General features: G+C 35.5%; 1 protein-coding gene across 1 annotated transcript in view; it reads left to right on the top strand.

Annotated features, from left to right (window-relative positions):
* Window positions 1–976: 976 nt before the first annotated feature.
* The window catches only part of LOC142336475 (regulator of nonsense transcripts 1-like), a 59179-nt gene continuing 34843 nt past the window's right edge, over window positions 977–25312 (top strand). Inside the window, exons 1-4 of the mRNA XM_075385344.1 lie at window positions 977–1191; window positions 14060–14298; window positions 20018–20185; window positions 21029–21286. Coding sequence (XP_075241459.1) covers window positions 1012–1191; window positions 14060–14298; window positions 20018–20185; window positions 21029–21286 — 845 coding nt within the window. The 5' untranslated portion in view covers window positions 977–1011. The remainder of the gene's footprint in view (window positions 1192–14059; window positions 14299–20017; window positions 20186–21028; window positions 21287–25312) is intronic.

Here is a 25312-nt window from a genome sequence, read left to right as displayed (position 1 = left end):
ATTGGTCCTCTTCTACTATCGCCCTTCATAATATGTAAAAATCTGGGATCTATTCTGCCCCCCCCCCCCCAGTGTTTTTTATGACCCCCAGTTACAGATTATATGTTATCTAGCACGTTACTATGTGAGAAAATAGCGCGTGCGCCTGGGGGTCATTAAAAAATTTATTTTCACTAAGCTGGGGGGGGGGGGGGCAGTGATTTGGAAAAATTAATTGTAATTGCAATGATTGGCAATTAATTGATTGCAATAATTGATTGGTTACTTTATTTTAATTGCAATAATTGATTGGAACGACACAATTAATTGCCCAGTAATTGGCGGAAATTGAAGCAGCATTTTCTCAGGTCACAAACCCGCAATTAGAGAAAAAGTTCCCAGGTCAAAAACTTTTGGCACAGAGCGTATGTAAATTGACAGATTTGGGTGTTAAAAAAAGTTTTCGTCGTTGATTAGAAATCGAATAATTGAGAAATATTCAAATAATATAACCATTTGCACACATTTTTGGGTAAATCAAGGCAAAACTGTTTTAAAATCTACAAAATATATAATTGATAGAACTTCAAATTTAATTGATCAATAATTGCCATTATTGCAATAATTGATTTTTGTTTTGCCAATTAAATTAATTGATTGCTCCGCTTGTTATCTAGCCAATTAATTTTTCCAAATCCCTGGGGGGGGGGGGGCAAAACAGAACAGATCAAAAAACTGGTTTGTGCGTCGGGGGTGCAAATAATATGCACCCACTAATGGGGTGGGGGCACAAACGGAAAAGATCCAAAGATTTTTCTGAGTGAACTTGTACAGCACATAAATCTAAATCCGTTACAGAAATACAACAGTTTGAGTGAAATAGATTAGCGGTTTGTGATATCCCAACAATTTTCTGGCGAGCTACCTGCTATGTTTCATTACAGAAAGCATTGCAGAATACGTTCAAGCAATAGCAAAAATACATGATGTACGTGGTGTGCAGCAATACCTGTAAATATTTTTTAGAAAGTAATGACTGACGAGCAATTTACATACGGTCCGAGCTCCCAAACTTTTGGAGCGAGCTCACCCTTGACATTTTTGGACACTGAAGACGATGATATCGTTGGTGCTGATACTCAAGCTGATGATTATGACTTCAATGATTTCACTATTCCGTCGCAAACTCAAAGCCAAGTTGATCGACAGCAAGTATGCGTGTAATATTTTCTCATTTTTCGAGCAGAAAATTTAGAGCTAAAGAGAGCTAAAAGTCGATATGAAATTGTTAAATTACTTGAACGTTTTCGCAATAACTTGCATCGTCAGGAGTTAAAAACTTGTTAAGTTAAATATTAACAAATATGCGTATATACAGTGACGTGTCATGATTGTATATTTACATCTTTGAATTTTTCTAAATTTCCTGCAGGTTTCCACCTTAAAGTTTGTTAAAATGTTAAAAGACCTTTAAAACTGTTAAAATGAGCCTTGAATAAGAGATTTTCGTTTTGATTAACAATATAACGTTGCTCACATGGCAATTCAAAAATTTTTCAGGCAGAACATGCTTTCTGCACTTAATATTTCAGTGTTCTTTCCCTGCTCTTGTACTCGTCTCGCGTATTCAGCTGTGGTTTGCGTCTACTAACGGTGTCCTGGCACTGATCTATTATCTTATAATTAAAGGCATTCCATTGCATGTCCCACTGGTGAATCGGTTTTTGATGCTCCGAAATTCTCGTGGTCAAATTTCGACACCTCTTTCCGACATAGATGGAATCGCATCCACAACAACTTGAGTTCGTAGACCACATGAGACTTCAGGTTGCTATCAAAACTAGATTTTTGGAAGTTAGGCATGTTCGTAGTTTTCGCGTGGAGAAAATGTTTGTCATTTCGCACGTTTGTTCCAATTTTTGCTTGGATTGCAGGCTGATGTTTCCTCGATACTGCAGGAAAAACAATAGTTTAACATCTTCTGCTGATGGTTTTTGTCCCCTCTGCTGTACCTTCTCGTCAACAATTTTCAGTTGAGGTTCACTCATAGTTTTTTGTAAAGCATCGTTGATTATCCTAAAGTCCAACCTTCAGTGTATTGATGTTTTAGCCAAATGCTCTCATTTTCCTTCAGAGTTTTGTCAAAAATTTTGCCATGTGCTAGTGCTTTTAAAGACGCGGTGAACAGTTCCTTCTACGATATTTTTCTTATGTTGGATTGGTGCACAGCTACGGAAATTCAAGACAACTCCCGTATCGTTTGGTTTCTTGTACCACTCGCAATTAATTTCTTTTCAGCTGTTTACATTGATATTCATTTCTAGAAAGGCTAAATTTCCATTTTTGTCAGGCTTTTCCATTGTGAATTTTAATTTCCTATGAAGGGTGTTTTTGTTTTCTGAGTAAGATGTCCGGTTCACCACTTACCGTACAAATTATATCGTCTACATATCTTTCGAATAATTGTCTTTCAGTTTCGGGTTCACTGTCTAGTTTGTTAATTTTCTGGCAATTAGAGCAATACCACACCATATCCTTCATTTTAGCGTAAAGTTGATCATCAATATTTTGGCATTTTGCATGAAACCAATTCTCACATTTTAAACATTTGACTCCTCTAAAGGTGAGTCTACCTTTACATTCAGGGCAGGCCTCAAGATCATTTTAGAGAACTCCTTGATGATCTCTTTCGTTGACTTGATCTGTTGTTCAAATGTTTTTATCCAATTGTTTGCCAGCGTTACTGCAATTGATGCTCCTATTGCTAAGCCATCCACCTGACAAAACCTTCTGTCATTGCATTTGAAACAGACATTTGTCACAGCTAGCTTGAAGAGTATTTTCAAAGTCGATCTTGACGTCTCTGCGTGGTCACTAGAGTACGGGCTCCTCAAGGCTATTTCAATTGCTTCACTAACAGAGACGTTTATATACAGGCTCTTCACGTCCAAAGAAACAATGCTCTTATCAGGCTGCAATTTGATGGATTCTAGTTTTCTCCGTGCATCGAGCGTTGATGTCTCAATGTTCATGAACATTTGGAATCTTTTGCCTTTCTACAAAGATAATCGCTAGGGCTGTCGTAAGCTGTATTGCCAACCTGGCCATGAAAGCGTCCAGCAAAAAGTTTGTCATGAATAATGATAGGACATAGGTAGAAACATTCTTGACTGATTTCACTTGCAAGCTCTGATACATGCTTTTATGGAAATAAAAATAAAACAATATAGATGTGTCTGGTGCTCAAGCATCCTCCGTTGGTTGTGCCTTTGACGGCCGCTGAGATTGTCAGATTTTAAGTTAGCTATAAATTGATTTCCATCCACGAGTTTGGTTTTTCTAAAAAATTACATTTTCTGATCTCTGTTTTCGTAAGAATATAACATAAGATTTTGTTACTTCAGAAGCTTGAAACCTCCGAGTTGTTTTCTTCACGGAAGGAAACAAGGCAAATGTGTAATGTTACAGGCCAATCAGCTTGCTAAGCTGCTGTTGAAAAGTTTTTGAAAAACTGATCTTTGCTAATGTGAAAGATAAAGTTCATGCAAACCAGTTAAGCTGCTGCAAGAAACGAACTTGAGCCATGTACATGGAGAATGTTATGGTCAAGTGGAAATTGTAATCTGTATTAGAAACTAAAGCCATTTGTCCAATGAACGGATTGACGCCCCCTTTCCTACTACACTCCAGCTACTCGTTTTCTTGGACAAAGTATACGAATTCATCAACAATTATTTAACACAGCAGCTGGTGGTTTTGTACCTAGACTTCGAGAAAGCGTTCGACAGTACCACTTGATAAACTGTTGCCAAAAATAACAGCTCATTGAATTGGTGGAAAACTACTAAGCCTCATTTCATCGTACCCGAGTAATCGAATACAAGTAGTTAGTATAAACGGAAAACTGCCCAAACACGTAACCAGTGGTGTCACTGAGCGCTACCTTCTAGGAACGCTGCTTTATCAACGAGCTACTGGATGTCATCCCGCAAAGAGTGAATAGTTTTGGATATGCTGATGAATATTGTACTAAGTCAGGGAGAAATGATGAAACCACTGAGTTTGCAGAAAACTGATTTTGTAACGCACGTGGCCAAACACCAGAAAGTCTCATGTCCTGAATATCAAAGGGCAATCAAATGCTACGCTGCATTGCCAAATTTTTTCTGAAACTAGAAGTTAACGTGACCTAGGCATGATAGTCCGGCGTAGTTTAACCTGGAAAGAGAACTTAAGAGCGACAAAGGCCACAAACTGTTTTCGGAGTTAAATGAAACATCTTGTGTAATGTAATTGCATGACGCGACTCATTACGTACACCAGCTATGTTGTCTCCATAGCAACCTACGCTTCGGAAGAATGGCCCCGGAGTATAATTGGCCTGCAAGAACATGAAATTGAAAGTCATCAAATTGCCACAAGGTGGATCCTCAAGTCATCGGAGCTTCACAAACATTGCCTAAAATGGTTAAACCTCCTCCCACTGGGCATCTGTGAGATTCAGCACCTGCTGTATCTACTTTCCCTTTTGAAAGGGGAGTACAATTATACTCCCATCAACAATTAAAACTACCCTGCAAGCTCTGTAAACTAGCAGGAAGGGGAGAATTCAGAATGCAGAAGTCGAGACTGGCGAAAATTGTCGACAATTTCTTCAAGCGAACCATGACTCTTGTCAACTGGGTGTCCAACGTCTTACAAAAAAAATTCGGTATTGTTATGAACTCTGACAAAAATATACTGGCCAGTCTTTGAATTCAACTACAACCAAGAAAACAATTGCACGTGGATAATTCTATGCAGATGGAGAAACTGTGAGCCTATGGGTAAATTTGCTCTAACAAACGACCAACAAACAAGGTGGAAAACCTTACGCTGGCTCTAAATCCTTCTCTACTACTACTTTTTTCAAACTGGTCCTATTTTGACCCCTCGGTGACGTTTATGACCCCCAGACCAAAAATTGTTTAAAGCTACTCCGTTTGGTACATTCAATCCGGACAAACGATCTTTTACCTTGCTATTCAGCACCGAACGTGGTATCAGCGAAAGCTTTATTCTGAAATCCGCAAAACTTCATGCTTACTCTCTTCGAAGAAGCGCTCAGAGGTTTGAGTCTTCATCAGCGACAAGCTATCCAAGCAAGAAAACAAAAATCTTAAAACACAATGACAACTCATCAGTTGAGGATTTGATTCAAGTGATGAATCTGACGCTAGAAGTGCTAGAAAATGGATGACTTTTGAAAACAAAATAGCATGCTGAGAAACATCAAAGCAAATGAGGCATTTCGTCCAGCCGCCACGGAGCAACTACAATCAAGGATATTGTACTCATAGCCATGGAAAATCTTATGGAAACGGACTACATTCTGTTCAGTTTCAATTCTGATCACCTTTTCGTGAAAGTTTATTCCAGCAACGGATCAATTATTTTATTCTGCATCTTTAAATCGACCGCTGCTGGTACATATGGATGGACTATCTATGAAATGTTAGGCTAGCTGAGAGAAATATCAAACCTCATCTGATGGAAAACTAATTCAGTGGCATAATAAGGACTGGCAAAATAATAATAATAATAATGAATTCGATTAATTATGTTACAATTCATACATCACGTACGTCAATTAAGCTAGAAGCCTGTTTTCAGACCCCGTACAAGATTTTCAAAAGGGTCGCTCAATTACAAGACATTTTGTCCTTCTTACTTTCTTTTTTTTTAAACCCAGAAAAATAATGATTAATATCAGTTAAAAGAAAATGTTCATATTTTTAAGAAGCTCTTGCCAAAACAAATTGGTGAAATACTGAGTCTACTATATACAGATCTCTGAAATTGTGGACAAAATTGTTCAGTTTCTTGTCCTCAACACTTATAATATCTCTCAAAATCTGTCGGTCCAAATTAAAGATTGAGTTGAACAATATATGTATCCGTGTTTCGGTCCTTTTTAGCCGTTGTCATTTTATATTCATTAGTTTGTGATTTGGGTCTTTGATCATAAAGGCATCTTTTAATTTCAGAGGTAGATATGAAATTTTTAACCAATGAACTGTGATTTTCTCTGCGAACTGTTTTGCAAAGTGGTTTAAGCAATTCGTATACATGAAACTCAAATATCGAGAGAATGGAATATTTTTTTAGATAGGTTCTCACTTCATTAGTTCGTTTCAGCCGAAAATTATTCGGATGAGATAGTTTTGCTGTCTTTGAAGAGCCCCTAGATGACTTTTTGAGGCTGTGTCTTAAAGAAGACATCCGTATTGAAGGATGGGTTGAACATACATTTTCAAGATATTTATCAAGCTGGTTGATAATTTTTTATTTGTTTGATAGAAGAGAGATGAACTTATTGCATTTTTTTACTCGTAAATGTTTTAAGTAAATTAAGATCTTAATCTAACCAAACGCCAAGTAATTTTCATATCCGGGTTGCGTTAGTTTGACTTCATTCCACTTCAATTCAGAAGGCGTTTTCAACCCAAATGTGATCTCTTTTGTTTTGGACTTCCATAATTCCACAGCTGTCAAATCATAATTTGTTTTTAGTTCGCCAACAATTGTAGTGTCTTCAGAATGAAGTACGAGATCACCTTGTAGTAGTAGTAAAAGACTTAATTGCTTTATGAGGCGTTACAGATCAAAGGAAATCAGAATAAACATCTAAAATGATTATTGTCAAATTTTTCATTAATAAAAGCATGTAAAAGAGTTCAAAGTTTACTTTTAAAAAGACAGGAATCCATAAAAATGTTGAGACTCGTAGTCGTTTAAGCTAAATTTCCCAGTCTCAGCTCTAAACAGAAAGTTTTTTTACATATGGATTTCTTTGTTCCATTCAAAATCAAAATTGGTTTGGACGAGCTTCGCAATCGTTGATTGTATTGAATTTAGATGAGTTGCATAGCACTTAAATCAAATTTGCCCGTCAAGATTCGGTTCAGCATTGTAAGATCTTTGAACTGCTGCGGGCAGCAAATCGGTAATAATTTACACTTTAAGGTCTGTCTCGATACGAGCTTGATGAGCAAATCCACTTACTGCTTTTAATTTGAAAACTCTAATTTTAGTAGTTCAAATCAGGTGGGAGACCATATCTCAGATCTGTAAAGGAGAGTTGACAAAAGGAATGATTTGTACATTGTTAACTTCGTTTGGAGAGGTAAGTCAAGACGTAGATTTCTTGAGTGATTTCAGAAGAGAGAAACATAAGCCAAGTCTTCTCAATATAGGGACGTTCCATGTAAGTTTTCCAGAAACATAGATACCTAAATCTTTTACTGTTTTCACGGGATGAACTACTTCACCTCATTATTTAAAGAGCAGTAGTCCTTGGTCTTTCCAACCAATAAAAATTGAGTTTTGGAAACATTAAACAGCATTGAATTTTTCGTGGCCCAATTCAAATAGGGCAGCAATTAGTTTTGTGAAGTCTTCAAATCATTATTCATTGCTTTCCCATCGTCAGCAAAGAGATAATAATTTGACACACCAGCGGAAGGAAGGTCATTTATGAATACTAGAAATAGCAATGGTCCAAAATCGATCCCTGTGGAACTGCTTGAAACGGAGGCCCATGAAGATAAATAACTTTCAGCCTTGACACAATATTCTCTGTTCGTGAAATAAGAAGCTAGCAATCGTAATAAATTTCCACGAACTCCAAAGCTTCCCAATTTTTTCAAAAGTATTGAATGTTTGACACAATCGAACGCTTTGCGGAAATCTAGATTTAGTCAAAATACATCATCTTTATCATAAGCTTTGTAAATTTCATCAAGATATAATGTAAGTTGAGATATTGTTGAGCGTCCTTTCATAAATCCGAATTGACTAGGAGAGATTATCTTTCCAACGAAAGGATATAGAGTATTAAAAGGAATTCTTTCAAGCACTAGGGACAATTTACTTAAGTTACTAATTGGACGGTAAGACCGAATAGAGAATTTGGAGCCCGTTTAAAAAGTTTGTATATAATTGCTTTTTCATAATTTTGGGTATGTCGCAGTTTCAGCAATGCTTTGAAAGAGTTTCATGACATGATAAGTTAAATTATCTGTAGCCATCCCAAGAAAGTCACCTGGTATTTTGTCAAAACCTTTACAAAGGGAAGCTTGAGAGGTGGCTTGAATATTGTCCATCATAAAGCATAGATCATTTAAGGTCAGTTGTGCAAAGTGGTCGAAAAAACCGACGGCGGGCTGATGGACTCTCATGAAATATACATTAAAAGCAATATGGAATCATGATTTTGTAAATTGTTGAAATAGAAGTGTTGATAGAAATAGAAGTGGTCCCAAAACAGAACCTTTTGATACTCCGGAGTTAACCCCTAGATTGCTTGATGTTTCGCCATTAAAGTCTTCAAATTGTTTACTGTTACTCAAATACGATGTTAGGATGTTCAATGCTCTACCTCGTAGTCTATAGATTTCATACTTCCTGATTAACAGTTTATGATCTACAGTGTCAAATGCTTTTGATAGATCCAGCAAGTGCAGTGAGCAACCTGTTTTTTAGATCTCAGGTCACAAATGCGTTCAGCTACCTCAACTAAAGCATCTATTGTTGATCGTTTACTAATGAAGCCTAGTTGTTTTTTGACAATAGATCGTTTTTAATTAGGAAAGACATCAATCTTGAATGCAGGAGTTTTTCAAAAAGTTTTCCAAATAATGACATGAGTGATATTGGCCGGTATGTTCTCGGGTCAGTTAGATGACCTTCTTTGTTTACTCTGGCAATTTTCAGGAATTCTGGATAGACTTTGCTATCCATTTTTTATTGAATTGATCGCAAAGACATGAAAAAATAGTTGGCGCAGCAATTTTAAGATTGTTCGAAAAACCTATGTGATCAAGGCTGAGTTTATTTGTAAGTTTTTTTGATTTTTTGTGAATTTCTATTTCTGAGATTGATTACAGATGATGTTTTGCCTATTTCTCTCACGTGCTTTAGGTTTTCATGGCAGGCTTTTTTTGCGGCAATTCTGGCCCAATTCCACAATTCCGGAGAAATGGGAGTTAATCTGAGTGCCATTTGGTAGATTGGGTTTAACAGCGGTTGTTGCTTTCGGTTCCGGTTTAATTTTGTTTACAAATTTGTGAAAGAGTCTTCTTGGAATCGTTATCTTTTCTAAAAATTTTTCAACAAAAATTGTATTTAATTTTCTGGACTAGAGTTTTTGTAATGTTTCTTCGTTTTCTGTCTTTATCTGTGACCGATTTGAGACAAGCTTGAAAACGTTTTTGATTTTTCACGCAAGAGTTCACTCGTTGTTTATCCTGCATCTCTGGATTGGTTTATTTGAGAGTTGTTTAGCCAATTTTTAGGAATTCTTGATAGACTGCATTATTGTTCGAAAAACCCATGTGATCAAGGCTAAGTTTATTTGTAAGTTTTTTTGAGTTTTTTGTGAATTTCTATTTCTGAGATTGGTTGCAGATTATGTGTTGCCTATTTCTCTCACGTGGTTTAGGTTTTCATGGCAGGCTATTTTTGCGGCGAGTTTGGCCCATTTCCGGAGAAATAGGAGTTTATCTGAGTGGCATTTGGTAGTTTGGATTTAACAGCGGTTGTTGCTTTCTGTTCTGGTTTAATTTTGCTTACAAATTTTTGAAAGAGTGTTTTCGTGGAGACGTTATCTTTGCTAAGAAGTTTTTCAAAAAGTTTTTTGAGATAAGCTTGAAAGCATTTTTGATTTTTAGCTAGAGTTCTTCACCTCGTTGTTTATCCTGCATCTCTGGATTTATTTGAGTTGTTTAGGAGGTATTACTTCGTCTAAAGCAAACGACAGTAAATCTTCAATTTTACGGATGGCTTCCTGTGCTGAGGATTGTTGCGACGAACGGTTTTTCCTCTTTCAGTTTAGATGTCAGACTACAATTAAGAAGTGCTTGCATTTTGTGCTGTTTGTTTGGCGAATTTCTCCAATTTTCCTCTTTTCGAGTTTGCATCATTTGTGAGATTTTTTTTGTTCGAATTATGATACTACAGTGATTTGTTATGGTAGTTTCAATTACATTTGTTTCGCAAATAAAATATGCGAAAACTACATCAATAGTAGTTTTCGGTAATGTTGTATTTCTCGTGGTTGCAGTTGGTGTTGGGACTAAGTTGAAGCCCAGTTTTGATCAGCTCTCTTGTTATTGTAGACTTGTTCTATTGAAATCTTGATCGAAATCCCTAAAAACTTTGTTTTGCATTATTATGATTCCCAGTTTCTATTAATTGAGTCATCAATTCATCCTGAAATTTTACATCTCTCAATTTAGCTTTATATAAGAGTTATGAACATGGTTTGACCGGAAAAGTAAGTTTTTTCAGTAGAATTTGTAAATCAGGTAGATTGGTCTCTTTAAACGTCCCCCATGTTAATATTTAATTTTATCACGACACATAATTGCAACACCACATTTGCCTCTCTGTCGGCTACTTGTTAAAATATTTTTTTTCCTTTATCTTGACAAAAATTTGATAGATTGGATATTGGTTTCAACCAAGTCTCATTCAGAGCAATGAACGAAACTTCGTTGTAGATGTGTTTGACATTCATTTTAAGTTCATTGTAATTAGCGCCTAGCGAGCGAATGTTTTGAAGCATTAATAAATCTTTCATTTCATATGAGAAGTTTCCCTAGCACTTGCTGTAACATTTTACACTTTCTTATGGCTTCTTGTGTTATCTTAAATTGAATTTCACTTTTTTGTTTCAAAATTTCTAATAAGTGCGCATTAAAAACCTGCAAAGGAAGTTAACAATTTGCGGACAATAGCATCCAGTAAACTACTTATGTCAGTCAATTCTGTTAAATAATTGTCAAGTGTCCAAATTGCTAAGTACAGACCATCATATGTTGCAAAGAGGTCAACCTAAGTCTAATCAGAGATACTGAAAACCTAGTTTTAAACTTTTTAGAGCTTTTCGCTAAATGCGGACAATCGCATCAGGCAAACTCTTTGAGTCAGCATTTAAAAGCAATTCATTAAATAGAAAACTTTTTCCCTTTCGTCCCCCTCCCTTCCCTCGGGTTTAATTTCGGGTTTGCATTGCGTCACTTGGATTGGTTGCAGATTATGTGTTGCCTATTTCTCTCACGTGGTTTAGGTTTCCATGGCAGGCTGTTTTTGCGGCGAGTTTGGCCCATTTCCGGAGAAAAAGGAGTTTATCTGAGTGGCATTTGGTAGTTTGGATTTAACAGCGGTTGTTGCTTTCTGTTCCGGTTTAATTTGGCTCACAAATTTTTGAAAGAGTCTATTCGTGGAGACGTTATCTTTGCTAAGAAGTTTTTCAAAAAGTTTTTTGAGATAAGTTTCAAAAAGTTTTTTGAGATAAGTTAAACCCTAATGACAAAGAAGTGAAGTTAACAATTTGCGGACAATAGCATCCAGTAAACTACGTATGTCAGTCAATTCTGTTAAATAATTGTCAGGTGTCCAAATTGCTAAGTACAGACAATCAGTTGTTGCAAAGAGGTCAACCTAAGTCTAATCAGAGATACTGAAAACCTAGTTTTAAACTTTTTAGAGCTTTTCGCTAAATGCGGACAATCGCATCAGGCAAACTCTTTGAGTCAGCATTTAAAAGCAATTCATTAAATAAAAAACTTTTTCCCTTTCGTCCCCCTCCCTTCCCTCAGGTTTAATTTCGGGTTTGTATTGCGTCACTTTTTGGGAAACTTCTTGGCTGTCAGTTAATCATTAACAATACAAGCGACTGAAATTTATTTATGTCATTTCAATAATAAGATATGAGTCTTTGCTGAGGTTAAAAGAACAGAAATGAAATTTTAACTTATTAAACGTATCATCAAAACAGGAGATTTAGAATCTTAAAACACCGAACAGGTATACTTATTTAACAGGTTGAACACTATCATCTGACACAGCAACTTCACATAGTTTCTTGTCTGAGGGTGATTTAATATCTTTGGCTTTATAAAAACTTCCATCATTTACTGCAATTGATTTCCTCTTGAACGGATTAGTGATATTAGTTTTGTTTTTTTGCCCGAGTAGTTATGCATTGTGGTTTTCTTTAAAAACGGGTTTTGATTTTGGTTCAGATCTTCAATATTATTTACAGGCACAAACTGTTTGTTGATGCCGTTTGGGTCACTGGGATCAGAACAGACACTGCACATTTATAAGTAGAGGTTACATAATTCATGTCTTCAGCTGCAAATTTGATCATTGATTCAATAGGAGGCAAGCGCTCATTAATATAAATCAATTTACCATTCCCAGTATTATTTGGGCAGAGGCTGATTTTGGAATCTGCTTTGTGTTGTCTCCTAAGTTTGTAAAGTTTATCATTTACATGGAACTGCACGATTTTTCAAATAACTGGAGGCGTAAGGTTACCAGGCAGTACACGCTCGGCTGGTAACACGTGATACGCTCTCAGATTACTTTAAACAATGTAATTTAAAAACTGTTGCAAAAGTTTTTAATGTTTTCAGAAAGTTCTTCAGTTCCCCTTTTTCCGGCATCAACGGGGGATCCTTGATGATCAGTGAATCTATGGATCTGTACTTTTCTTGCTCTCGCACCCTCTCATTTGTTTGCAATTAAGTTTTGCAAGTGTGCATACCTGGCGTTATCTACTGATTTTTCTTAAAAAATTAACGCCACTTGTTGGAGCGCTTTTCTGCTTTCCGCACATAGCACAGCATCTATGTAGCTCTGGAGCTCTTTGTCCACTTCCAAGTTAACATTGCAATCCATTGAAGTTAGGGAATTCATTGTCATATAAGTAATTGACAAGGTTATTCAATAACAGAAACAGAATTAAGTTTTCTTCAAGAAGCTATTTTGATCTAAAAACATTCAGTTCAAGATTTAAAGCAAGCGGTAAAGAAAGAATGCTTAAGCGAGCGACCGATTTTCACTGATCATTTCTCTGCTCTAAAGTTTCTAAAATAAGTTTCTCTCAAACATACTGCAACCCTTCACTTATCGAATCTGTACTCAGTTTCTGCATACATTTGTGGAAATAACGCGCATGCTTTCAGCTAGACGTCTTACTTCCGACTATCCAAATTATCCAAACCTAGTAAAACAATTGGGCAAAAACTTGGCAAAAACTCACATCAACTGCCTGCAGAAGATTTTCTGCAACTGTTTTAGTTGCTGAAGGGAGTGATACGTCCCATTAGTTTAAATTTTTCCCTTTGATTCACTGCAATTTTCTGTTATCCCCTGTATCTGACAACTTTTATTGATATTTGATTTTTTGAATATTGGCCTTCCTTTTCAAGGTTTTGTTTAACTGGTGTTGTCACCGGATACGACATCAGCATAGGTTTTCTCATTTTTTTCGACGGTTGTTTTTGTAGCATTGCCAATTTTTTTATTAATAGCCGCAAAGCGATAGCTCCTATTATTGGGGACATTGTGGCTATTAACTCATGGCTGCAAAATACGCCTTCGTTTTAAGAGGAGATATGATACTGTCCACTTCTTCAGCATCTACTGTCAAGATGCTAATCAAATTGAATAAGAGCAAAAGATGAACTGTAGAAAGACGTGGAAAACAAATAGATCAAACTGTTTGTCTATCCACGAAAACACCTTAATTTTGCAAGGGGCGAAGTCCCTGCAACTCTGAAGAGCATCAAGCGTCGATTTCTCTCTTGTTTTGTAGATGACTAGGCCGTTTTTGTTACTGACACCAACTTAGTCGAAGTAGTAATAGAACAATATCCTACAAAGATAGGAAAAAAACTAATTTAGAAAGATGGGGTCTAGGCCAAACGCACTAAATGAGCAGCTCTTTAATAGAATAGTGGGGGTTTATTTCCGTGAGGGTTTATTCCCTATCTACAATGATGTGGGGTATTTTTCCGTGGGTTTTTTTCCGCAACCGACAAAGATGAGAAACTCGAGATTGCGTATTTCGTTCCACCCCAATCGGTTATGTTGGAATTTGTTGAAAATTAAACATGTATCGGGAACAAGATTTACAGTTTTTAAAGTCTTTTATATATTCGTGCACCGCAAAATGCTTTTTAAAACAAGGTAAAATTTTGTCAATGGGGGAAAAGTCGATAACGGATCTGATTATTTCAAATTTTAGCTCACTTTGGACGATGGCACAGCTTCTCAAACCAACACAGCCTCTGATTCGATGAAATCGGTCGAGAGAGGCATGACTGATTTGACTTTTGAAGAGGAAGAGGACGACGAGTCTTTTTACTCGAAAGACCTTCCGAAGCATGCGTGCAGATACTGTGGTATCCACGAACCCACTACAGTGTTGATGTGTAACATTTGCAAGAAGTGGTTTTGCAATGGAAGAGGAAATACATCGAGCAGGTTGTACTTCTTTCGTTAGTTATTTAAACCAATTGAAGGCTTCATTTTTCTTACAGAAGTGGGTTTTATTTATGTGTTTCGTTGCTCTCGAATGAGAAGCAATTATTGTGAACATGTGTGTCTTTTTATGCCTGACTGTTTTGTCTGACAGGTTTTTGCCTGACTGTTTTGCAGTTTTCTTCAAGAATAATTTTTGATTTCTCAAGTAACTTTTTCACGCACTTCTTGATTTTTGAGTGATTAATAGCCGCCGTCAGCCTCTCAACGGCTGTTATTTAGGCGCTCTCTTACGACCCGAAGAGAAGTATTGGTTTTCTATCGGTCTTTTTTACAGGAAGTAGTTTTGTTCATTCGGCATTTTGACCTAAAAGCGTAAGTGAGAAAAGCGGCCATGGTGAACAGATTTTTCTAAGCGAGAGAAGTTTTTTTGATCATGCGCTGCGTTCAGTGAAAGACTTTTTGACTTTGAAAAAGGTTTTTGAGATAGCTGGGGCTATTTGTATTGGGGCGCTAATTTGAATTGTATTGGGGCGCTGTCTTCTTTTTATAGCTGCGAAGCTGTAAGCTGAGCGGAGCTATATTGCGGTGCTCTTGGTTTTTTTGTTTCGTCGTCTGACGCTCTTTTTTTTTCGTTTTTCATTTGTTCACACCTCAAAGCTTAAAAAATTTTTCTGATTGACTTCTTCCTCTCACTAACTGCTTTTGCGCGCGGGATGTCATTTCTCAATCTCTCTAGCAAAAGTTTTTTGCGTGATTAGAGTTTGATCATAAGTGATATACCTTACTCAAAAAAATGACTTTTGCGTTTTAAAATTTAAGTTTATTTTGAATTAGTTTAAGATCAAAGGAACTCATATGTGTAATAGGGGTCCCTAACGAAAAGACTTTGGCGCAGTGAATTTTAAAAAGCTTTATTAATTTATCGTTTAATTTTGTTAAATAGCTTTTTGAGCAGCGTCTATAACTTTTTCAACTTATATCTGTATCTGTTTCTATCTATCATGCGGCACGCAAGTTTATTCTATCGCAGCTATTCCGGCAATCTGCCGGTTATGTTTTTATTTTTTAAGATCTGTTCACACATTCCCATGTTTTTTGAAGTCAAATTGGAGTAGTGATTTTGATCACGCCGAAACAGGAAGTGGAGCGAAAAAGCGAGTAGTTTTGCGGTGTGAAATTTTTTCGCTCTAATTTTAAAGTAGAGAGAAAACAGTGTATGAACAAAAATTCGCTTTCTCGCTAGTGATTTTTTGTTCACAAGTGGCAATTTCAATTTGATTTCTACTGTTTTTCGATTTCTGGATCGGATTTTTTCTTAATGGTTTACCCCATTTTTCCCAATCCATTCAAAGTTCATTATAGGCCTAGTTTTTCATCTGAAGCAAATGTCGATTTCTCGCTAGTTTTTTTTGTTCACATGCAGCATTTTGACATTGATTATTTTTTAAGATTATTTTGATCTAATTTTTTTAAAATGGTTTTCTCAATTCACTATAAGTCCGTTCTAGGTCTAGTTTTTTGTTTCAGCCAAATTTCCCTTTCTCGGTTGTAGTTTTTTTTGTTGACGTGCGTCAATTTAACTTTGATTTTCTGTTGTTTTATCTGAATTTTTGGAAATGGTTTTTCCCAATTCACTCATAGTCCGTTCTATTTGTATTCTTTTGCTTAGTTAATGAAAATTCTTTGAATTGTAGGTCAGGACTTGTCCTGCTTTTTAAAATTTCTTCGTCAAGATTTTTGTTGCGACCGAATGACGTCACAACCGTTTCAAATCTGCTTTTTGTTCATTCGTTCATGCAATTTAACTGAAGTGCGTTCGTGCGTGACGTTATTTTTCGCTCCTAATGGAGCGAGTTTTTTTGTTCATTCGCGTGATTAAAGTTTTGGTCACTCTTGACTAACCTCACTCTCAAAAATGACTTCCTCACTTTTAAATTGACTTTTGTTTACTTTAATTCAAAGAGATAAGGTCAAATGGGTGTGTCACTCTAAATGAAGGTTATTTGAGAGCAGCTAATAGAGGCAGCAAAAACTTAAACAGATTTTTAATCAAAATATAACATATCAGCCTTCAATCAAAAGACAAATTAGTTTTTCGGCCTGTTTTTTTACTGTTTTTATAGTCTGCCGATATACGAAGCTATTGCGGCTATTTTCTGGCAATCTGGCAGCTATGGTATAAAAGTGTACTCAAACTAATCCGTTTTTCGCTATTTTTGTCCAAGTTTCCTTGTTCTGTGCGTTTTCGGTATTAATTTGTAGAAATAATCTTTCTATGCACAGCCAGTGGTTTAATTTTATGTTCTGAAAATTGGATTTTTTTGACGTTTAATCTGAAATTCAAATAAACTTTGTGTGTTAATTACACCTGTTATATTATTTTGTATAATTTTAATATTTTGACCATTTTCCCAAATCTTTTAAATTTCTTGAATCTCTGTAATCTTTTTATGGCTTTTTTCTTTATTAGTCAGAAGGTTGACTGTGTTATAGTTTTAAGCCATGATCCTTAAATATATGTGCTTATTCTTTGATCGATAATTTGGAGCGTATGTAAAACAGGATGTAAGTCACTGCTTGATGTGAAAACTAAGTGTTTGGTTCACATGGCTGAACATTTCGAAGAGCAGAAAAAGAGAGATTGGTTTTCTGTTCATATTGTTTTTCAAGAGAGAGCGAGAAAAGTATATGTGCAAAAATGTTTGCTGAGCGAGTGACTTTTTTGATCACGTGCGGATTTTTTCAAGCAGTTTTTTAGTTTTAACCCTAATTTTTCCTATCACAAGTGTTTCGCACAATTATCTATTTTAGTTATAGTATGCTTGGAAACACTTTTGTGCATGTGACGCAAATATTACTCTTCAAGATTCTATTTACAGCTATTTTACCATTTGCCAATTTTTTAAGGGCTTTGCCTGCTTTTTATTCTGCTTCTATTTTTCATGGCATTTTCGGAGTTGTGTGGATGAAATCTATTTTTCTGGCACTTTTTGTGGTCTTTCGGTTTGAATAATAATTCATTTCAGATGTTTCTGTTGAAGAAAATTGGCTAAGGCAAATTTGGCTCGAACGAGTTTTTGCTAACGTTTGGATGTTTCTTTAGTTTTGCCTAATTCTTCTGATTTTGCGCTTCTCACTGTAGTTTTTCTCGGTTAAATTTTAGTTAAGAGTTATTCTATAGCTGTTGCTACTATGAGGTGACAGTCCAATTCTAAATATGGCACTTCTGCACTAAAATCAGTTACACAAATTTCTTTTTTCGGTTTTTGATCTTGGCAATTTCCAATTTTCGTTTCATATTTCTCTCCTGCGTTTTGGATAAGTCACCGATCTAGCAGACGAAGCTATAAATTTTTTTGCTAAATAGTTTTTGGGAAGAATCTTGAAATGTAAACCGAGCACTTTTCACATAAGTAATTTTTAATTGTTCAATACTTTTCGGTCAGTTATTAGGTGGTTGTCTGATGTACTAGAGAACGCATTTAACGTTTTGTCGGATTAATGAATCGAAAAATGCAATTAGATTTTGTAGATTTTTTAGAGAATACTACTTTTCCGTTCTTCGAATTTCTCTTTACTAATTCTAATTGGTTTAAGAGCTTGTCTTTCAATTAATTTTTTTCTAAACTACCTGTTTTACAGGGTCGTTAACCAATAGTTTTTTTGGAGTCTCAACTGAAATCAAATTTTATCAGATGGTCTATCGGTTTGTCAGTTGGTTTTCTCATATTTTTGCTGTTGTTGTTTCAAAAATGCTTAGCATAACGGTATAGAAAATGCATTAGGACGGTTAGGATTGTGAATGTTTCTATTTCGAGTCGTTTCGGGAGTTCTTCCGGCTATGTTTTGTTAATCGCGTTAGCTTTTGAATCAGGCAATGTAGTGAATACGGCCAATGTCGAAAGAGCAAAATCAAAAGAAACGGGATAAGCCGATAAAGCGCGGTCTAAGTCATAGTGCATTAGGTTATCAAAGTTCATTAGAGCGATTGTAGCTGATATTATTAAGCTTAAAACCCTTCTGTTTATTAGCTTAAGTAAGTATGGGTTTAGAATCTAACTGAAACTGCACACTGAATTCTTTCACGCATTCAAATATTGTGGTGAATACTTTCAAAGTCAAAAGATCAAAATCAGAAACGGGATAGACTGATAAGGCTCGATCATTAAGTCATTGAAAATTAGATTATCAGAGTTCATTAGTGTTTGCAAGCTGGCATTGGTATTAAGCTTATTAGTTTTCAGTTTAGATGCTGAATCTAGTATAGTTTCAGAATCCAACTGAAACTGCACGCCAATTTAGAACACTTTTTGAACCTGAAAAGAAAACGGAAAAATGTTCGGTCAATTTTTCTCCTGTTTTCTTTCTGTTTCAATCACGATTTGCTGCAAGCGCATCAACGTCGGCCATTTTCCGGCAATCTGCCGGCTATGTTTTCAATTGCTCTCACTCTGAAATAAAGTTTGTTCAAACAGAACCGATTGTTAGAGACTTTATTAAATGTCCCTGATAGCCGAGTGGTAAATACCTCCGTCGAGGTGGAGGAGTCAGACTCAGGTGGTCCGGGTTCGAATACTACATTCGGCTGATGTTTTTGCACCCATGAAAAGTTTATCTAAGCTACAGACCCTGCAATACATTGCGCCGCATGTCACTCGAACAATTTTTCCGACGTTAGTCGGTTTATGTTTAACTTAGATTTTTGGGAGCTACCCAACAAAACTTTCCCACGAAATCATTGAAATGCTCTATTTTATTATCGTAACATTTTTAGAAAAACCCGTAAAGTCTAATTGAGGTAGAACCAAATACCGCACCAAACACGCATGAAACCGAGGTGCTATGAAACATGGGCAAATAGTTTCCAAATTTAGGTTGGAAATAATCGGAGATTGCCTTTTGTCTACATTGCTAACCCTATTTGGGGCATCCTTCAACGGGATGATTGATGGAAATTGGGGTTGGAAAATGGTTTCTCTCCTTTTCACCACCACTAGATTCACCCGCATCCTTTTAGCCCGATTAATTCACCCTCTATCATTTGACCCCAATTTCTATTCTTCATAAAATTGGTACTATTGATTAGTAAAAATTAGCTATGCTTAGGGTTAGAGTTGATGAAAATTTTGTGGGGGTAAATGATATTGGTTTTAAAAGATAGGATATTAAAATATGGAGGGTTTAATTAATCGGTTAAAAAGAAGCAGAGGTTTGTTATCACTTGAAAACCCGTTATGGCTAAATTTATGAGAAATATCTCCAAAAGGAAAGAAAAAAAATCTCCAATGCCAGATGACTTGAGTGGGCAAACTCATTAGTAACTGATGAGATTTTAATGTTTGAACAAAAAAATGTTGAAATCATTCACCAATGCCCTTGTTCAAATTAATAGACTTGATATAAACATTAAAATTGACGTTTTTATGAAAATGTTTCTTTTATGAAATGAGGTTTCTTTTATGAAATGAGGTTTCTTTTAATGAAAATGATGTTTTTTTTTAGGAAATGAGGTTTCTTTTTATGAAATGACGTTTCTTTTTATGAAAATATGTTTTTTTTATGAAATGAGGTTTCTTTTTATGAAATGACGTTTATTTTTATGAAAATGATGTTTCTTTTATGAAATGAGGTTTCTTTTTAGAAATGACGTTTCTTTTTTCTGAATATGTTTTTTTATGAAATCACGTTTTTTTTTAAAGAAAATGATGTTTTTTTTCAGTCACATTGTGAACCACCTCGTGAGGGCTAAACACAAAGAGGTGTCACTGCACAAAGACACTCCCCTGGGAGAGAACCTGTTGGAGTGCTACAACTGCTCCTGTCGAAATGTATTCGTTCTGGGATACATCCCTGCAAAAGCAGATGCCGTTGTTGTACTTCTATGCCGGTAAGTCGGAATCAATTTGAAAGAGATCAATTCAAACTATATACAAAAAGGGACATAATAGATAAAATGATCAATTCTATAGTTTGATGCATGTCATTAATTGTTAATTGCTCTCAAACGAAATTTGTAGCAATCATCCTGCGGTCTTTTTAATGCGATTTTTCTTCAGACCCGTTTGACTTTTCGTCCCCAAAAACGGGATATACTGGTAACGCCCTCTGAGAACGCCGCTTCACACAATGTATTTATGTCTCCCAACATATATAGCATATTTAGAGCGTAGTAATCCGTTGGGTCTAACAGAGAACTTAATACCCACCGGGCGTTACCAGTATGTCCCGTTTTTGGGGACGAAAAGTAAAAAGGGTCAGACAAAAAATCGCATTAAGACCACAGGATGATTGCTACAAATTTCGTTTGAGAGCTATTAATGACGTGCATCAAATTCCATAGATCAATAGATCATTTAATCGATTATGTCCATTTTTGTATATAGTTCGAATTGAGTTCGGTATTAAGTTCTCTGTAAGACCCAACGGATTACTACGCTCTAAATATGCTATTCATCTTGGTTGGGAGACATAAATTCATTGAGTGAAGCGCGGTTCTCACAGTTGGACCCCCCCCCCCCCCCACCCTCCCCTTCATGCCACCATTCCATGCCTAACCCAGCGCGGGTCGACCGTCTCAAATATTTTTTAGACTGCGAAACTTTAACCAGCTCGTTTTTGGTGGCTAATTTTGCACATTCCGAGTTACTTTTGTTGAGGTAAAATATTTATGGTCAAAAGTTATGCGTGGTGTGTGTCGCTTATCAAGTTTATCCATTCTGTCTGATATTAGGTACCCCTGTGCCTCAGCGCAGAGCACCAGCAAAGAAATGATGTTTGACCACTCAAAGTGGAAACCTTTAATTGAAGACAGAAGCTTCCTCTCTTGGCTGGTTAAAGTGCCCTCGGAGACTGACCAACTGAGGTCACGCAAAATAAACGCTGCCCAGATCAACAAACTGGAAGAAATGTGGAAGGATAACCCGGATGCTAATTTGGAAGACTTGGAAAAACCTGGAGTTGACGAAGCACTGCAAAATGTCTTGTTAAGGTACATTATAATAGTAATAATAATATTTGTATCACTGTGTAATAATAATAATAATTGTTTTCAAATATGTTTTTGTTGCATTGCTGTATAAACCAAGCTACAACAGAACCAACACCTACTTGATAGTTCATCAGAAGGGGCGGTCCTAGTCCATTGATAAAACATATAAGGGAACTAAAAGCGTGATAAAAGGGCAGAGAAAATGAGTGTCATGTCAGTTCAATAGAGCGAATATTTCTTCGTTTCTGATAAAAATTATATTTGAATTATTCTGAAAAAAACTTTATTGCGGGTCTTGTTTATTTCTAGCTTTATTTCGCTTAGTTCGTTTTTTATTGTTAAATTTCGCTAGTTATTTAGCTAGATATTTCTTTTATTTCGCTAGTTATTTCTTTTTTCACCTTGTTCCGACCCCTCTTGAGGGGGGGGGGAGGAACTATATACTCAAATGGATTTTTTTTGTTCAGTCAATTTTGGCCGGTCGATATATTCATCGTAGAGAGTTGAGACTGGTATCATTAGAAAGCTTGTCCAGCGTAGAATATGGAATTAAAAAGATTTTTTTGATTTTCTTTCGTGACAGGGAGATATCGAGGTTTAAACTTTCGAGAAAATAGAGTGAATTCAGTTGATTTCATTCACTTTTTCGGAATTTTTTACTAAAATTTCGCCAATTTTGATAAAATTTAATAAAAAATTTTTCATGAAAATGTTGATTTTACGTTTAACGACCAAATATAATGTCGGCCATTTTCATTGAATCTTTTTGGTCACAAATTCCGGCTAAATATTTCACAAAATTCAGACTTTTTCATCAAAAACAGCTCGAAAAAAGTTTCTTTAGTCCACTCTGATTAAATTTGCAGGAAGTGCACACCCAAACACCACTAACACAATCTTTGTAGACTGAAAAGGGGCTAATTCCGCTTCAACTTCCATTGAGAGTGCTCTGTAAATAAAACTTTGCTGTCTTTTGCTAACTTTATTCGTTGATTATCAAAAACGCAGCATTTATTTTCGATTTTTTGACTAACAAAATATCTATATCAATGACATTCCAAACATTAACTATTCCTAATGGACAATCAGCATTAACAGGACTAGTTCTCTACCAACCTTGGACCGTTACAATCCAAAGATAATTCGGATTGTCGTCAGTCGGTTTTTTATATAAAAAAAGTTCGATCTTTTTTATATGAATTAAATAACAGAACATTTCAAATCAAAGCTCACTAGTGATAGGTCCTATTGGCTTCCTAATTAGCTCGATTCCTCTTTAATTTCTCTAGTTGATTGCTTGAAAGCTTATGGTCGTTTTGACTTTTAAAATACTTGATTTTTAAATAAAAAATGGCTTATTGATTTTTGCCTCCATTTTTCTCTTAATTTGGTCAACTTGTACCTTAGTGTCAGCAATCAGAGAGTGCGCCTTCTTTTTGTTGATTCAAATTTAGTCTTTATTGCGGTTTTACGCCTTAAGTTATGGTGTTCTGGCTTTGATACTACTAGATTTCACAATTTTTTTTTAAATTTTTAGGTATTTGCCCATTTTTCATGTTTTCTAGTTTTGTCAAATTATCACGTTATTGTCTCTTCATATATCACCTTTTCCGCGTTCAAAATAACACACAACACAATTGATAATATTTAAATCCTTGACGATATAGATTGTGGTTCTTTACCGCTTCGACAGTACTTTCTCGAAGAATTTAATTGAACGTTTAATGTTTTAAAAGATTTCGTTATGACTTTACTGGCTTCGACACGGGTTTTTCACAAAAAAAAAGTCAATTAATTTTTGATTTTTGTCATATTTGACGTTCTTTTTGTAGACGTAAGACTTGTTCTGGATAATTGCAGGTCTTGAGGGCTTCCTTTGGAAGAATAAACGAACTTATTCAATTTTTTATTTTGTAATTAATGGCTTTCATGTCTTTGGAAATAAATTTTTTTCGATAAAGAAAGTTTTATATAATCTTGCTTTTTTTCTTTTTGGTCTAATTGTTACCTAATTTCATTAATGAGAGGTCACATAATACATAATCGGTGTTCGACGAAGTTTTTTTGTCTATTTGTTGTTCTTTTTGTAACTGCATAAAAAATTGAGTACCAAGAATTTTTAATTCCATTCTATAGAAGCATTGGTAATTGTAAACCTGTGGAATATTTTAGTTGACTCCTAATAGTTTTCATTATTTTGAAATTAATTGTTTTTTAAAAAAAAATTAAGCGAATTTTCTAACTTTAAAGTTTCTGTTCTTTTTGTCTAATTGTTACCAAGCTTTATTATGAATTGGTGAGAAACCATTGTTTTCTGGTGAATTACAAGTTATTTTGTTTATTTTCAGTTTTATCTGACGCTATTTTGACTTGTTATTAAGTTTTGTTTTTTAAAACGGACATAATTTTTTTGATGTAATTAATGTTTGTTGTTGTTTGATTTTGCCGTTCGTCTTCGCCCGCTTTCTTAATATCGGCTCATCTCATCAATCTAATGCATCATTTTTTTACTCCACTGAGTTATTTGCTTTGGAGGCTATCTTTTCGTTCATACGCCAATTTTTTTGAAAAATACTTGAATTTTTTGTGTTTTTCCATCTGTTCCTCATTTGGTAGAGAATTATGCCAAAATTGTGGATGAGCGGGGTCGGAACCTTATGTGCAATCGCACATTACCGAGCCGCCTTGTCAAATCAAAATTAAAATAAAAGCTTGAATTGTTTCAGTATATTTCTAATTCCAACACCGCTTGGTTTAGGGCTAAGACTTTGTTGATTAGTCCTAGCTGACGTGATTTCTTTCATTACTAGCTTTTTTTGTTGTAAGACTGTTCAGCAAAAGATTTCGCATTGACATCAAGCAAATTATTCCCAAGCAATTTAGTTCATTATTTGAACATTTCAAAATTATGCAGGGTTGTAACTGAGCAAATCTGTAGTTACCGTCGATCCTGATTTTCTTTTATTGAAGCTTATCCAAGGTATTTGTTTTTATCGTTGACAAAAACAGATAGAATATAGTTTTGCTGTCTGTAACATAAAATAAAATTGCTAATAATTGATTCTACATAAAGTCTATTGTTAGAAGTGCATTAGCTGTTAGATTAAGTTTTGGCCGATAGAACAAACTGCAGAAGGTATACTCTTATGCGAATAAGAAAGTAATATGATTTTTGAAACTAACTTTTTCATATGTTTGAACTCCCAGTTATTTAAGCGCGTGTTTTTAAATTACATTTCTTTTGTTTGACCTTTCTCGTTGAGAGGTTTTCCGGTAGCTTTTAAGTTGAAAAACGCGTTCTTCCATAGTTAAGTTTTGTTGGTCTTCAAAAAAAAAGTTTCCAATAAGAGCGAGGGAAGTTATCCAAATGTTATCGACAGAAATTTTGCGATATTGTGCATACAGAAGTATAGTATCTATACACAAGTGGGCTCAACGCCGACATTTTACTGTGGCCGATTTTGACGAAAAAGAACTGATTGTACTAATTAATTGCTCTCGAATGAAGTTTGAAGCTAATACTAAACATGAGTCTCTTTCAATGGAAAATTTCCGTTTGACCGTTTTGAGATTTTGTTCTAGAACATATTCTTGATTTCGAGTGCCTTTTTAACGCTTGACTTCTTGATTTTGTCGTTACCTAAACTGCTCTTATTCAGCTATCTTTTAGCTATATTTTGGTACTTTTTTGGTTTTTTCTTTTAATGGTTTTTTTCCGCCTTCTGTGTTAATTTTCACCATTTGAGACCTGATAACTGATATTGACCGATGGCATTTAGGTACTGTTCGATATCTTAGAGCCTTACTAGTATCTAAGTATGTAAACTGCTGATATCAAAATCATGGTATGAATTTTAGGTCTAATTTGTTAGGTTCAAACCCCCCGGCTTCCGAGTCCGTTCTTCCACTTGGATCATTCTTTAAACGAAAGCTCCAATAAGAATGAAAGAATTTTTTCGAAGTTAACCGCTCATTTTTCTTTTTGAGTTCTGTAGTTCTGTAGGTGTATGATATTTGGTTTAGGTT

Source organism: Convolutriloba macropyga, chromosome 3 (genome assembly GCF_964194025.1).
Source record: "Convolutriloba macropyga chromosome 3, txConMacr16.3, whole genome shotgun sequence".
Lineage (NCBI taxonomy): Eukaryota > Metazoa > Xenacoelomorpha > Acoela > Convolutidae > Convolutriloba > Convolutriloba macropyga.
Note: the sequence above shows the minus strand (reverse complement) of the source record. Positions and strands in the feature narration are given on the sequence as shown.